The sequence below is a fragment of the Nuphar pumila genome, chromosome 13, assembly GCF_984573655.1.
Source record: "Nuphar pumila chromosome 13, dmNupPumi1.hap1.1, whole genome shotgun sequence".
Taxonomy (NCBI): domain Eukaryota; kingdom Viridiplantae; phylum Streptophyta; class Magnoliopsida; order Nymphaeales; family Nymphaeaceae; genus Nuphar; species Nuphar pumila.
The window spans coordinates 28,118,738-28,133,644 of record NC_143261.1 but is presented as its reverse complement, the minus strand read 5'-3'; the positions used below and the strand labels follow the sequence as shown (position 1 = coordinate 28,133,644).

Below are 14,907 nucleotides of genomic sequence, written 5' to 3'. Positions count from 1 at the left end.
TGTGAGACGAACAATCTATGCCCATAACCCCATAAATGCAAGTCCTGAAATTCATTTGATCACCACCTGCGGCTCCCTAATTTCTCTACAATTAGTTGCAACCTGAACAGAAAATTCAGGCTCTGGATTGCATGATGAGTCTCCAAAAGAATCTCTACATTAGGTGTTTCTTCGATTTAGCTGCCAAGCAAGCTGATCAACTGCCACAATTGCCTGAGAAGCTGCACTGATAGAACCGTCATACCTAGAAGTGGATTCAGGATATACAAAGAGAAGATCAAATGTCAGTACAAGGGCTATAATTATTAAGATTGGGACAATCCATGTTCGACCATGAAGTTGTTGTTCCCATACATGCAAGTGTGTGTGTGTGTGTGTGTGTGTGTGTGAGAGAGAGAGAGAGAGGTACATTGTAACCAAGATTAATGAAGCAGTCTGCATAACAATGGCTCCTTCACCAGTTGGCTTAGATGTATTTATGCACCTGGCGCAAAACCAGCTCTCATGGATTGACGTGACCAAATCTGTCAATCACTCACAGTAACAATCCTTCAGAAAACCACAAGGGGCGGGGTATGGGGGGAGGTGGGAACGAACAAAAATGAAAATCTTGGATGCAGCAAAGGACATGGTGGCATCCACCTTTCCTGCTTTCAATCATTTTAGAAGCAGCCTACACGAAAAACAGAAGGAATTCACTATAGCAGGCCAATTGTAACAGATACCTTGCAGATGCCATGTTCAAATATGTCCCTAAAGATTGCTATGCAATATTGGTCTCTCTCGAGTACAAAACAAGAACTTGGACCAAAGGCTTCAAGATGTCAACAATTAATCCATTTCCCAAATGACAGCTTAACCATGAAAAGCTAGAAGAAATTGAGATATAAAGAGAAATAGAACAGCAGACAAAAAATAACACTCGAGGACAACCTAGTTTCTATTGTTAGTCAATGTCTCAAACGCCAGAGTCAACTGCTCTGTCTCAACCAAGTCAGGTTGAGTATGCTTTGAGATGACTCAGTTGATAATGGAAAATCAATAAGGCATTCTCTAAAGCACCTTTATAAATATGTGCATACAAACCAAAATAGGTCAAGCACCTCTAGATAAGCAGGCTACTATGTGTAGCTCTAAAGCTTGTCACATAACAGTACTAGGCTTCTGATGTTGACAGCACTGCCTTCAAATTCTCATATGGAAGACCTGAATGTAAACCATACAAAATTTAGCCATACACAAGTTTCTCAGCAAAAGAGCACTCACATTCATTGGCTCCAATGACAAAGTGTTCCATCTGAAGGTTGTCCCGTTTGATAATGTCAAGAAAGGGGCGCTTTGATCCCATATTGTTCTGCTCTGCCAGAATAAGACAATACATTAACTTAAATACAATTCAAGCATTAAAAGTTTAAAACATAGCAATACATGCAGCTTCATAGACAAGGAAGTTGTTTATCAATAAGCCATGAGATATACGCACCTTAAGAAACATGGAAGCAACAAAAGACGAAACTATTCACCCAGAAGGAATTCAAGAGATGAAAGTTGTCAAAACAATTGGTTGCATTTGGCTTTCCTAAAATTGAGCTCAAAGATAATGGGGAGAGCAAAGTGACAAAACATAAGCTGATCTGAAAACCATTGATGTAAAGAAGCAAGAGGCACATGGACGCAATTCAGTTTTCAGGAAAATTGAAGTACAAGGTCCTAAACCTTGTCAAAATGTTGAAATAATTTAGTGAAAAATGAAAAAATATCAAAAAGGTCAAGAAAATTCTCAACAGGATAAATCAAGGAGGGTGCAATGTTCCTCATGCATTTTCCCAAACAAAGAACAAGTGAGAGTTGTAAAACCTTTCCCTGGTCCAACCAAAAAATATTCTAGACTTTCTCATCACAGACGTAGCCTACATAAATTATCAGTATCAACCTTAACCTATTGTTATGAAGAGGACTTGAAACTTTCTTGAATTCAAATTTGGCTAGTTATTGTTGTAAAAAAGAGGGTCCACCTTGAGAGACATTTGATAGGGAAAAACAATTTGTCAATAGAAAGGACCTATGGTTACACTTTTTTTTTTATATTTATCAAGGGAGAACCTCGCCAGTTCAGATGGTGGGGCCCTGAAGAGATTGACGGTCTGCCGTATGGCCAACACCCAAGTAATTAAAACCCCTTGGCTGGCCCCCTTGCCCATCAGGAACCCTACTGCTTTGGCCAAAAGGCAAGGGACACACACCGCGGATATGGAACTCATGACATCCTTTAACTTGAATGTCTTGCGCCAACCCACCTAGCCAGATGTGCGAAGTGCCTATGGTTACACATATGCCAAAGAATTAGAAAACATCCTTTGGGATATACAGCAGCACTTCAGGGCAGTGCAGGTTGACCTTCAGCCATAGTCACAAATGCAACTATGTATCTTAAGTGCTAAGCTACAGTGGTGCACCAAAGACAAGGTTGCAAAAGAGAAGGGAGGTGCTCCATCCACACTTGGGGTGACTCTAGAAGAAGTGAAAGATCCAGTTCCTGCTAAGCCACATGGCCTAGACGGCAAGGCAAGTCTTCATGAGGCTCAAGCATACAGGTATGGTTTGTGACCATGTAACACATTTTTCCGGCCTCATTTGATATAAGAGAAACGTCTGAAGAGAAAAACCAGACCATTGCAGGCCTAATAAAACCACAACCCTTCCATGCTTTTTTGGAAGCTTCAAAACATTTTTAAGAATGTTGTTTCAATCCATACAATGATTTCATCAACTTAATCACATAGTTTATACATTTGCTTCAAGAAAGTATCAGGACTGCTCCTATATACTTCTTTGAGTTCTTCCAACATATATACATATATATATATATAACATCAAATATATACAAAGTCAACCATAAGACTTACGAACCTGAACATGACAATTTCTGACACCACAAATCTAGGTCATGTCTTTGTAACTTTTTTGTTACCAATCTCCTTTGAATTTTCTATGCCTTCAACGGTTCATCCATATTACCACTCTCATGCAGATCATAAACTATTCTTTAGAGCATATAAGTCAATCAGTTTTTGTTTTTGTGATTAATGGTGTATCACTTACCCTACGACTACAATGATATCATGCAAGAATATAGCTTGGTTGTGTTTAAGTGTACTTTTTATCACCTCTGCATCTAAACAGTAATCTTGCATAATCAGTTTGCCGCTGGAACCATAGTGACAAAAGTTTAAAACGTGTTTTTTTCGGCAGTAAAAAACTAATGAGAATTTGATTTTTTTTAAATCTCGCATTTTTTTGGCAAATCTCGGCAATAAAAAATAAATTAAAATATAATAAAAATAAATTTTATAAGAAAATATAAATAAAATTATTTAAAAATAAAAACCACACGATTTTTCATGATAAATAGTCGTTTAAAACGTAAATATCGCATTTAGATCATGACATTTATGTTTTGCCAAAAAAAGTCACGATATTTTGAAAATCTGGCAAGAAATTGCCGTTTTAAACTTAGGCAATTTCTCGCGATATTTATCACTATGGCTGGAACCATATGTATCCACTATATCGAAAAAGGCAAGCTGGATCCATATTCCATGCATAAAATAGTTCTTCCGTTTTTATTGGTTCAACTGCATAATAAAAAATAAGACAGGACAGAATCATTCTGTGAAGTATTTGCGGATGCTTGGATGCAGCACAACCACCAATTTTTTTTTTGATTGGCAAGTTTGAGCAATGTGTTCAGAAATTTAGGGAACATGAATGGTATGCCATTTTTCACTCTTATTAGACCAAATCTCTCCTTAATCGTTTATATAACTCTATAGGTAGAGTTTCTCTCATAATTTGATGCCCCCAGCATCTTATCTTGCTACAACAGGCTCTTTGCAACAGCATTATACTATGCATCTCCAACATTCCAAAAAAAACATCCAACATTTAAAACCATATTATCCAAACAACCAAAAATTTAGAAAAATGACCAAGAAGAACATACTTGCAGTTTAACGAGGGTATTAAAATAAAAGGGAAAAAAATAAAAAGCAAGTGAACAGGAAAGCGCATCGTCAAGATTAGAAATACAAACTTACATTGTTAAGAAATGGAAGGCATGTAGCAATACCAAATAGGATACCAAAATAATAACAGGAAAGGAAACGAAACGAAAAGAAAAGAAAGCAAGACATAGATTCTTACATGACAGATACATAACGGGATGGCCATTTCGGTTCATAGTTGAGAAGTAAAGCTGCCTTCAATGGTTTCCCTACAACTCCAAAACAACAGAGAGAGAGAGAGAGAGAAGATTAACAACTCGCTACATGTTCAAAGGGTGAAAACTGAAAACCCAAGAAAAGGAAAAGGAAGAAAAACGCAAGAAAAGAGAACTCTGCCCTTCTGCTTACCAGAAGAACCAATGTGATTGGAAGCCCATTTCTCCCATAACCGATGCAGATGCCCCCAATCCACCATCTACAGTTCACCAAACAAAACCCCAACAGGCGACACCTAAAATTCTATCCACATCAATTCAATAGGCATTAGAACACTAAATGGTGAAAATCATCACTTCCTCAATCAATTAAACATGGACAAATGAAGCAATTAGAAACAGTCCCACGCTACCTTTTTTTTCTCATCGATTTCAGAATCTAGTACGCCCAAACTTGTCCTTCTTGGGTAATGGACTCTGGAGACGACTCGAAATTTGGTAAAGACCATCTTAGCGCATCAGCGAGAGGGTTGCGCTGTTATTTGTGAGGTTGCGCGAGAAGATTCGAGGAGAGATGGGAGAAGGGAAGTTTCTTGGAGAGAGAGAGAGAACCTGGCTTTCCGGCGGCCGGGGATCTGGGAGAAGAGGGTGTGCCCGAAGCCCAAACCGTTAGCAAAGAAGGGTATCGTTGAAATCAGCAAAACAATATAAGATGATTTTGAAAGAGACACTTTCAAGAGCTGCCGAGGCTGATTTTTTCAAACCACTTCCTTGCTTTATGAAAAAACTGTTTTATTTAATAGAAAAGTTGAGCAGTTTTTGGGATCGTGATTATTCGACGCAATCATAGTAACAAATGTTTAAATCGACAAAACAGCGGCCGCCAAATTCTTCTGAAAATTTGAAAATTTTATTTTTTGAATTATTATCAACGAAATATCAGTGAAAATGAATAAAATAAAAATACAAAATAAATTTGTAAGGAAAAATAACAAAATATATATAAATCAAAAGTATCATTTTCTGTTAAATAGGCTACATATCATGATATTTTTGGCGTTTAAACCAGCAACCAAAATATTTTTTTATTTTAACAATTTCGTCTGACATTTGTCACTATGAAATGTGGACCCTATTATGAGTTTGACAACTAAGCTCTCAAGGGTTGCCCCAGGAGCAATGCTGTCAGTATCTGTATCGGCCGATACCGATACTCAAGTGAATCATTTTGTATCGGCTTAAAATTAATAAAAAAATATTAATTATGTGTGACTCAATCATAATGTGACACGTGTTAAAACCATTAAAATAATAGTAAATAATATAAAAAATTAAATTTTGATATTTTTATATTTATTAAAAAATAACCGATTCAGGCTTGCATCATATCTATTTTCTGCCGATATGATGTGTATCGGCCGATACTGATAACATTGCCCAGGAGGTTTGGCATAGCCGGGGTTGGTTAGGCCCTTAAATGAGCGGTCCAAGTTCGATTCCTGCGGGCGTCACTCCCTGCACAAGCTGACATCCAGCATATGCCTTAGGGGCACGGGTCCTAACCTCAAACTTTTGCACGTTTGGGATGACGACCATATATGCATGGCAAGCTAAGCCAGCACAATCAGGTCTTTGATCCCACACAATTTCTTCAAGTCATTTATAAAATATAACAAATACAAAATATACCATGTGGACTTATTTTAAGGATCTCACAACACTAAATATACCTTTGGTTTTGTGACAGCAGCATTGCACAGAAATTTGAGTCCCCTAGTATGGAGTTGGATTTAAGCTTTATGAGCCTTTAAGTTAATCCCGTTCAGCAACAAGGTCAAGTAATATTTCCCTGCCAAGTTCTTCAATTAGAAATAACAGCCCAACATCCAAATGTGGATTTAGTCATAGTAGAAAAGCCTTGGATTGTGACAGGAACAACATCTCCATGTGCCAAATGATTTCGCCAAAATATGGTATTGAGGATGTATTTGCCAAAAAATATGCTCTTGTGAATGGCGTTAAAATGTGGTGTTGCTCCATAACCAATGCAGTGTTTTCACAAAACCACTGCACCAAAACAACAAAGAGCATGAAAACACCACAACAGACCCATTCAAGGTTCCCCAAACAGAGCCTAAGATGAACCAATGCTGTGTTTTGACAAAACCACTGCACCCAAACAACAAAGAGCATGAAAACACTAGAAGAAACCACAACAGACCTATTCAAGGTTCCCCAACAGAGCCTAAGACGGTGCCAGCATCTTCGGCTCTGTTGGGGAACCTTGAATTAGTCTGTTGTGGTTTCTTCTAGTGTTCTCATGCAAGATTTCAACTTATCTGAAAGTCTGGGAACGCATCGTTATTTCTTATAACATAACTATTAAATAACAGGAAGAAAAAACCTGAAACCTTGTTCCCATTTTCGGTTTTCATTAGACAAGATTATCAGCCGCTGGCGTTAAACCAACAACGCAGGAACAGAGACCATGGACAAAAACAGCACATGGTTCCAGCCCAATAGCCATCCAGATTATACCAAGTTTTAGACTCCAAAGAATTACTGGATCATTTTTCCCGGGTAATCCATATGTCTCGTTCTTGGGATTTTCTCAGCAGGGGAAAATCTTGTGATAAATTGAAATCGTTTGTTTTTTAGCCAGAAAATATAAAGATCTTGGTATATATTGATCCTTTTTTTGGATAATCCAAGGGTAATATCCCCCTCCCATATGGCACATTGGCTGGCATCTGGTTGGTAAAAACCCTTAAGGGTCCCCCCATGCCCACCGGTGGGAGTAAAACCAGCTTCGACCTTGCGGCAAGGGACGCTACCCATGAGATTTGAACTTGTGATGTCCTGTCAACTTGGTGAAATTCACAAGTGACCTTTACTGGATGAGACCACACCAGTTACTATTCAACGTACCACTGGGTTTTGAACCTGCAACGACCCACCGCAACTAGACGTGCACTGACAGCTCCTACCAACCACGCAGAGGCCCGTTGGTAAGAAGTGATCAATTGAATCAGCTGCATGATAGCACAAATAGCATTTAGATGCAAGCTGAAATCCGATACGTTGAAGGCAGTCCTGCGTTAATAGGGAATTCGACATAGCCAGTGATTGCAGCTCGAGGAATATAATGCTTAGGCCAAACAAGTTTGTAATGACGTGCAGTAGAGGCGTGATTAGGTGATCGGGCCTGAGTAATTACAAGGTACTCAGGCAACTAAAAACACAGAAAATCACTAACGTGAGTGCAGCCCAAGGCCAGAACCACTGGATCTGCTCCGGGTGAAGTAGCACCTTTATCCCTTACAAAATTCCAGGGTTGGTATATTGATAATTAAGAATACTAAAAACATGTAAATTGTTTAAAATATTAAAATATGATGATACTGTGATGAAATCCTAATAATATCATGACATTAAAAGTAGGCAAGGCTTTAAAAATCTCGCAATAATATCAAGATTTTGAAAATCCTACAAAATTATCAGGCGTGATACTACAAAATATTCACCATATTTATGTCACTGGTCAACCAGCTTGGGCAGAGTGGCATAAATATGCACCGGTGGATTCAAAGATAAAAGAGGGAACAATCTTTAGACCCAGAACTCTCGGAGATAGTAGCAAGCTCATAGTTTAGGATACAAAATTGAAATTCAATATAATCCAAAAAAAATCACCTCAAAATCATAGCAGAGACTGTTCAAACTCTAAAATCATAAAACCTAAACCAAACAAAATCCTCTAGTGAAAGATTAGAGGCTCGCCTAAACTGCAACAGATGGCTTTGAGGCTGCTGCAGAAAGCCTGGACCTCTTCTTTGCTAAGCTCTCGCTTCTGCGCTCACGCTGCTCCTTTAACCTTGTTGCCAACAGCTTCTGATAGTCCGCAGCCTCAGATTTGGCTTTGGTGATCCTCTTCTTCTTCTCCGCAATCCTTGCTCGCTTCCTCTGAAGAGTCAGTGGTGTCACAAGCCTCTGAATCTTTGGAGCCTTGCTGTACTCCTTACCTGACAAATAACAAAGTATTCCACTATCAAACAGAGCACAATCATAGATAACCCATGCACCATATTATACAGCCGACACCCCCGCCCCAAATACATTAATAATGGAGCAGGAGAACAGTAAGTTGATTCTGATACTCAACATTCATGCAAACAAATGCCGACACTAAGAACACTTGGACGATGATGACTGCAGCAGCAAGGGACAATAAGGACTGATAATAATCCCAATAAGCTGATAATCTTGTGGTGTGTGACGGCAGTAATGATCACAATCTTCACAAACTCAGGCAATGACGGTTCTTGCAGAATACACTGCTAATAACATGAACAGCAACACAATATGGATATAAAATAGGACCATCATAGCCATTGTGGCCTCTAGACTAATAGTTATAAACGTATAATGACGTCAATGACAGGCATGTGAATGCTAGCAATCAATTCATACTTCACCTGCATTTTACAAGCACTACTATTAGCAGTTGCAATAGCAACAGCAGGGGAAGCAACAACAAGCCACTAAAACTAATTTACCAACATAGGAAAACGTACAATCACAATTTTCGAAAAATTGAACAGAAATTTTATTCTTATGAAAGATCTACGATAAAATCATGGTACAACCAAATTTATTTGAAAATAAACCAGCACCTGATTTTGTTGTAAATGTCCTCCTGTATGTGTTAACATATTTTCGTACATCATCTTCCTTGGAAAGGTTGAATAGCTTCCTGATCTTTGATGCCCTCTTTGGACCCCTCATTCTTGGTTTCTCTGTGTCTGTCAGTCCAGGAAGATCATTCCCACCCTTCTTCACAATGACCAAGTTCAGAACTGCGAGATCAGGGCTAACAATGCAACCACGGACAGACTTTCTCCTGCGCTCACCATTGCGTCTTCCATATCCACGGAAGCAAGGTGTTCCTATTCAATGATTGCATAGACCAATCCAGGTCAGCCATATTTGGCACACAATGATTAACAAACTTAAAAGCCATGAAGCTGAAGCCTTACCTCTGTGCAGCAACAGGCGAACGCGCCCAGGAGTCAGTACTCCCTGCTTCATGGGGAAACCCTGCTTGTCACATCCACCCATGATCTTGAATACATATCCCTTGAATTCCTGAAAACACAACAATCATAAGCATGAATTCATCCCAAGAATAAAAAAATGACAAACATGGAAGATTGCTATAGAATCATACCTCACCGAGAGCATCTCCGCTAACCTCTTGGGAGATCCTCTTGTCAAAAAATGCCCGGCTGCAAAAGTATAGAATTTTCAGCAGCCGTGGAAACAAATACTACCATAAAAATGTCTACATTGAATAGAATAAGCAATAGAACAAGAGTCTCTTAAGCATGCAAACTATGAAGAATTGACATCACCGATTCCAAGACAAGCAGACTTCTGCTAAGGAGACAAAACACAATTACCTCCTTCCAATTTCACTAACTAGTCCACCACCAATCAGCATTCCAAACAATGAAAAGGGAAAAAACAATGAAACAAAATATGGAGCTTTAAACCAGATAGAGATCATCTACATATTTCATAATCTAGATTCATATCTTCATCCAAGTACAATGATCAATGATGAATATGTTGCAAAGCTGCTTAGTGTCCATATGTAGGAAACATATTGCAGTTCCAGTGGACTTTGTTTCAACATGTTTATATAGTGCACACCAGAAACAAGGCTGAAACAATAGAAAACAGGTCGCATGTCCTTTTCTATTTTGTATCAAGAAAGAAATGCTCACTGCTAGGGAGTAGATTATATTTTTGTGGGCAATGAAAGCAAAACACTATTGTGCTTCATTTTTGTATACATAGTACATAAAAGATTCTCCATGGCATACAATTCACAATAGTATATCACCTAATTCACATATGCAAAACTTAAACTGGTGCCAAAACTTAATCGAACATTTTTTTCTCAAAGAAGACACTCGGCTCACTCAATAGACCACTATTCATGTTGATTGTCAACTTCTTGAGCCAATAAAGGCCCAAAAGAAACTGGTGTGGAACCCTGACCATCCATCAGAGAGAGAAACTGTCCTAGCTGAGCTTTAAATCCTTGATTCAAGAAGAGCTCAAAGATTGGAGAATACGAGGTTAGCAACGTCCAAACGTTTTCCAAGCGAGCCATGGTGGTCTAGGTTTTGCCAGGTAGCCCATGGTACACCTTTCAAATAGTTGCATCCATAGTTGACCACACATTGATTCTGAAAAAAAGATTGGGTTCCCCGACATTGATTTGACTCCCATCCCACATAACTTTAGTTTCTCTTAGGCTTCGTGCTCTTGCCTGTAACGATGTGTCCAACTTATGTCCCCGGCAACGGTGCCAAGGATGGGTCTCCAGCAAGGCTGGAGGTCTCTAATAAATCAGATTTTAGCAGAATCAATTTCGATCCCATACTTGTGGGCAGGCATGACCGCCTGTGGAGCCATTCGGCACAATAGAGAGTGAGTATGATGTCTCAAGGATAAAAAACCTCCACTTCATCGAAAACCTGGTGGATCCAGAAAACTGGTATTACAAATACCATTCTTCTCCCATTGCTTCCGCTGCTCTGCACTTGCTCGTTCCGAAGAAGAGAAGGCTCGCTCCGAAGTGGAGAAGAGTCGCCACTCTACACTCATAGGCCTAGCTTGAGTCTCCAGAAGGCAGTCAAAGAACGAAGAAGTCAAGTCAGTGTTGTGAGTGGCGACTTTGATAGATGTTATTAGTCAGATAGTACTGCAATGATTAGGACAGAGTCATCCTTAGAATGATGAAAGTGCTGTCTGGAGTGGAGGGAAGTGATTCAAATTGATTGTTCATATTTTTTGGTGAAAGACACTCCTTATATGTAATTGTTAAAACTCTACCACCTTGGACATGCACCAGCTACTTATACATCAGCTAAATATGCCTCAAGTAATCCTATCTTGGTTGCAGGAGTCCACAAAAAGCAAGCTCCATAGAATGCCAAGTCAACTCCTTCAATACAATGGACAAATAATACTAGAAATCATCCTGTTCTCCCTATAAACAGATGCAGACCATATGCAATGTCTTCCTCATCAAACATCATTTAAGATAAGCAAGAAAAAGAGTAAAAGAATAGCCAGTGCAGAGTCTATGCTCATTACATGGTAAAAATTTGTATCATTCAACTACATAAGAGTTGACTACGCAGTTGGTGATAAAGTATGTATTTTGGGAATATGTATGGTGGTACTTTATGGACACCATTACTAATTATATGCCCACCTAAAGACCACCAAAACCTCAAAGAAATGAAATTTTGCTTTCTGTCCACATTTACAGCAAGCACACATCTAAAGTGGCCTACCAAGAATTAGGACATCTTTTGAAAATATTAAAAAACAGCTTTGATGAGATCCATGAATAATGGTAGCTAGCATCACACGCAAAGAGAAAGTTTGTTGTCAAATCTAAGCAAAACACTTTTTTAAAATAAAGCACTAAGATCCAGAAAAGATACTGATAACAAGTCAATGACCAAAAAAAATAAGAACCATATTAACAATAAAGGGTTGTCGTGTAAGTAAATCCGATGGCAGCACATAATTTGTAATTATCAAAAAGAAACAGCAGGCACATGCTCACAAAAGTATTATTTTGGATAGGTATTGCTCAAAATTTCATCTGATTAACTAAGTATGATTTCAGATGGGTATTGCGCAAATCCCATTTGATTAAGCAAGTGTGCAAGAAAAAGATTTGGAAAACTGCTTTTGAAAGGGATGAAATAAGTTCCAAATCTTCAATAACATGTTTGGTGATGATATGACAAGTTATGGGGAAAATTCCAGAACAGAGATTGACAAGTAAACAAAGTGAATTGTATTATTGTCATAGAGAAGCATTTCACTGACATCCAAACAGTGAGAATATGGATGATGGAAAAGACATGAAAATCATTAATATACCCAAATCATATACCAAATAAAATGTATTCTGAAAGATATGCATATGAAGGCCCATCATGCAAATTCTGCTACTGATGGTGGTATGTAATAACCCCTGCAGGACAGAAACGCTCAACCAAGATCACAAGATTGGCGAAAGAATTTTGCATCACAATTTTCCTTAATGATATGCCATGCTTGCAGTCTATTTAGGTCATGATAATCCCACAGCTTCTATTTATCAAAATCACGCACCATATGGTTTGCTCTGTGTGGAACGACAAGAGAATTCTACAATCATAACAAAAGAATAAGAAGCAACAAAACATTAATGAAATCAGCTTTCAGATACCGATTCTCTGCCCCAAACAATCCTACAATAATAAATAATTTCAATTCAATGAAAGAAAGCATGAACCCTTAAATACCTCTAGGCTTGTTCTTAATATTAAGTAGTCAACATCGAACTGAAGACATGGCAAAGTTGTTCGCAGTCAAAACAACATAAAAAAGCTGAGTGGACATTAACAAAACTTAGAATAGTGACAGCAGTGACTTTCAGCAGGGCACCTCCAGACGAAACATTTAAGCACCACGTACCCATTTCACACAGTCGAGTAATCAAAATCACTAGGCCGTCAATCATGCCAAGTTCACCAAGAGCAACAGAATCTCACACGCACAACAAAAAGACAATCCACCCGTAAACATGTTGCAGGAACAGTTAACAACATAGAATTCGAAAATTTGACACTCCCATCCACCAAAACCACCTAACTCTCAACTAGTAACCTCTTCATTCACTAATTACCCTCAGCATGCAGACTGCCTAGAATCAAATATTGTATTGTGTCAATCTCTTCATCAGAGATAAATACAGATTCTGAATCTACGATTTGATATACAAAAGACCATAATCTTCCCCCTGTCAATCGAATAATTGAAACCTCGAGTTCTTAAATAGCAACCACTAGCGAGTATTTTTCAAGCTCACAAGCTTCGTGCCGTTTCTTACTTTTTCCCTTTATTATACACTTAAATAAGTCGTTCACTTTCATTACATATATCGCTTCTCATTATAGCAAAAAAAAAGTAGTAAAATAGTTCGGATTGAGAGAGAAAGAGAGAAGAACAAAAAGAATCAATAATCCATCAAAGACCATTAACGCACACGGTAATACATCAGATACATAATACAAAGCAAAAGATAAAGTTTTCTATCATCCGTGAATCAGCCATACGCAGAGATCGAGCTAGGGTTTCTGAATCAACGACGGTGAAGCACAAGATCCACGAGAAAACGCAAAAAAAAAAAGTACTCACAGTTTCTGGTCATCATCGATTTCCAGCTTCTTCTGGCAACCGGTGGTCGGGTTAGCGATGTTGAACTGCACAACAAGAGGGTAAGACGTAAGAAACCCAAAGCACGGCAAGAATTAGGACAAAATCGGACGGCGTATCTCAGGGATCCGACGGAAAATCTAGAGAATACCTTCATTTTGGGGCGATTTCTCCACCGAGAGCAATGGCGGGAAGAGCCTCGCCGTCGCCTCCCACGAAGACCAGAGAGCGAGGGGGAAAGGGGGAAGTGGGTGAAGCGACGGTAGGGTTTTGGCTTTTATAGCCACGGGGAGGGTCGAGTGAGGGTTTTCTTGTAACCCTGGCTTTGCCTTTACTGTCAAAAATGTCCCTTCTCACTAAACAGCGATGCCAAAGAGTCGGGATCCGGACCCGACGTAGTCCATATCCATGGATTTTAAATGAGTTCTGTGCTGACTTCTGTGGCGGTTTGAATCCGAGCACAGTGAAGCCGATTACAGTGTGGATCGGGGTCAATTTTGCTCGACCCAGTGGAACGTTCAATATATCGCAATATTTTGAAGTTATTGCTATTTCAACGTGACAGTCATGTTTTTATCAGTGAACTATGGAATAAGCATTTACTTGATTTTTTTACATGTCTTTAAATTGTACTACCTTTTTATTTTTAGTTTTTTAAATTTATGGATATCTTGGTGGACAAGATGATAGTAGCACTGGTACTGCCCAAACGTAGAGATACGGTGCTCAATGGGTCAGGTTTTTATCAGGTACCAGACCCAAACCCGAATACCTGGGTCTTTTGAATCATGTGGTAGCAGCCATAGTTAGTTAACTGGGTAAGCAAAGCCCTCAATTGAAATGTGTCTCCAAAAGTTTTGGTACGAGATTATAATATACATTGATGAGAGATTCTGCTACATGGTTTTCTTGACAATGATGCCAGTTTTTTTAAATCAAATCACATTATTTAGCTTGTAAAAATAATAGCTATAGCAACCGACCATCTCAAGCTATATGCAAAAGCATGATGATAACCAAATAAAAAAATGTAGAACAATCGTCTCATCCTAGAGTTTTAGATTTTAGATAGAAGAGGAGGAAACACAGAATGAACGGCCCTCGACGAGAGATTTTTGCAAAGTCAAAATATGGCCTGAATGTCTTTAGAGGAATGAAGACCACTGATTGGCGACCAAAAGAGCCCTATAATTAAAAAAAAATAAGGCATTTTCATGCAAACAAGGGTTTGAGAAATAAAACATCATTTATATACAAAGGGAGAGAGAAATTTTGCAATAACATTACGATTCATACTTCTTAAGAATTTTGTAATATAGGACTTTCGCAATTTTTTAGTAATTTTGCAATACTTTATGCGATACTCCTTGAGAATTTTGCAAGGTAAAAAGATTTTT

General features: G+C 38.6%; 1 protein-coding gene and 1 non-coding gene across 2 annotated transcripts; both read right to left on the bottom strand.

Annotated features, from left to right (window-relative positions):
• Nucleotides 1–7,726: 7,726 nt before the first annotated feature.
• LOC149818192 (small ribosomal subunit protein eS6-like) lies at nucleotides 7,727–13,775 on the bottom strand. Its single transcript, XM_089984919.1, has 6 exons — nucleotides 13,662–13,775; nucleotides 13,493–13,557; nucleotides 9,447–9,504; nucleotides 9,256–9,364; nucleotides 8,893–9,165; nucleotides 7,727–8,241 (listed from the first exon to the last, which is right to left on the bottom strand). The coding sequence occupies exons 1-6, from the start codon at nucleotides 13,665–13,667 to the stop codon at nucleotides 8,000–8,002; spliced, it is 753 nt and encodes a 250-aa protein (XP_089841045.1). The 5' UTR covers nucleotides 13,668–13,775; the 3' UTR covers nucleotides 7,727–7,999.
• Nucleotides 11,460–11,582, bottom strand: LOC149818193 (small nucleolar RNA snoR103). Its single transcript, XR_016427507.1, has one exon. It is a non-coding gene; the product is annotated as a small nucleolar RNA snoR103 (small nucleolar RNA).
• Nucleotides 13,776–14,907: the final 1,132 nt, after the last annotated feature.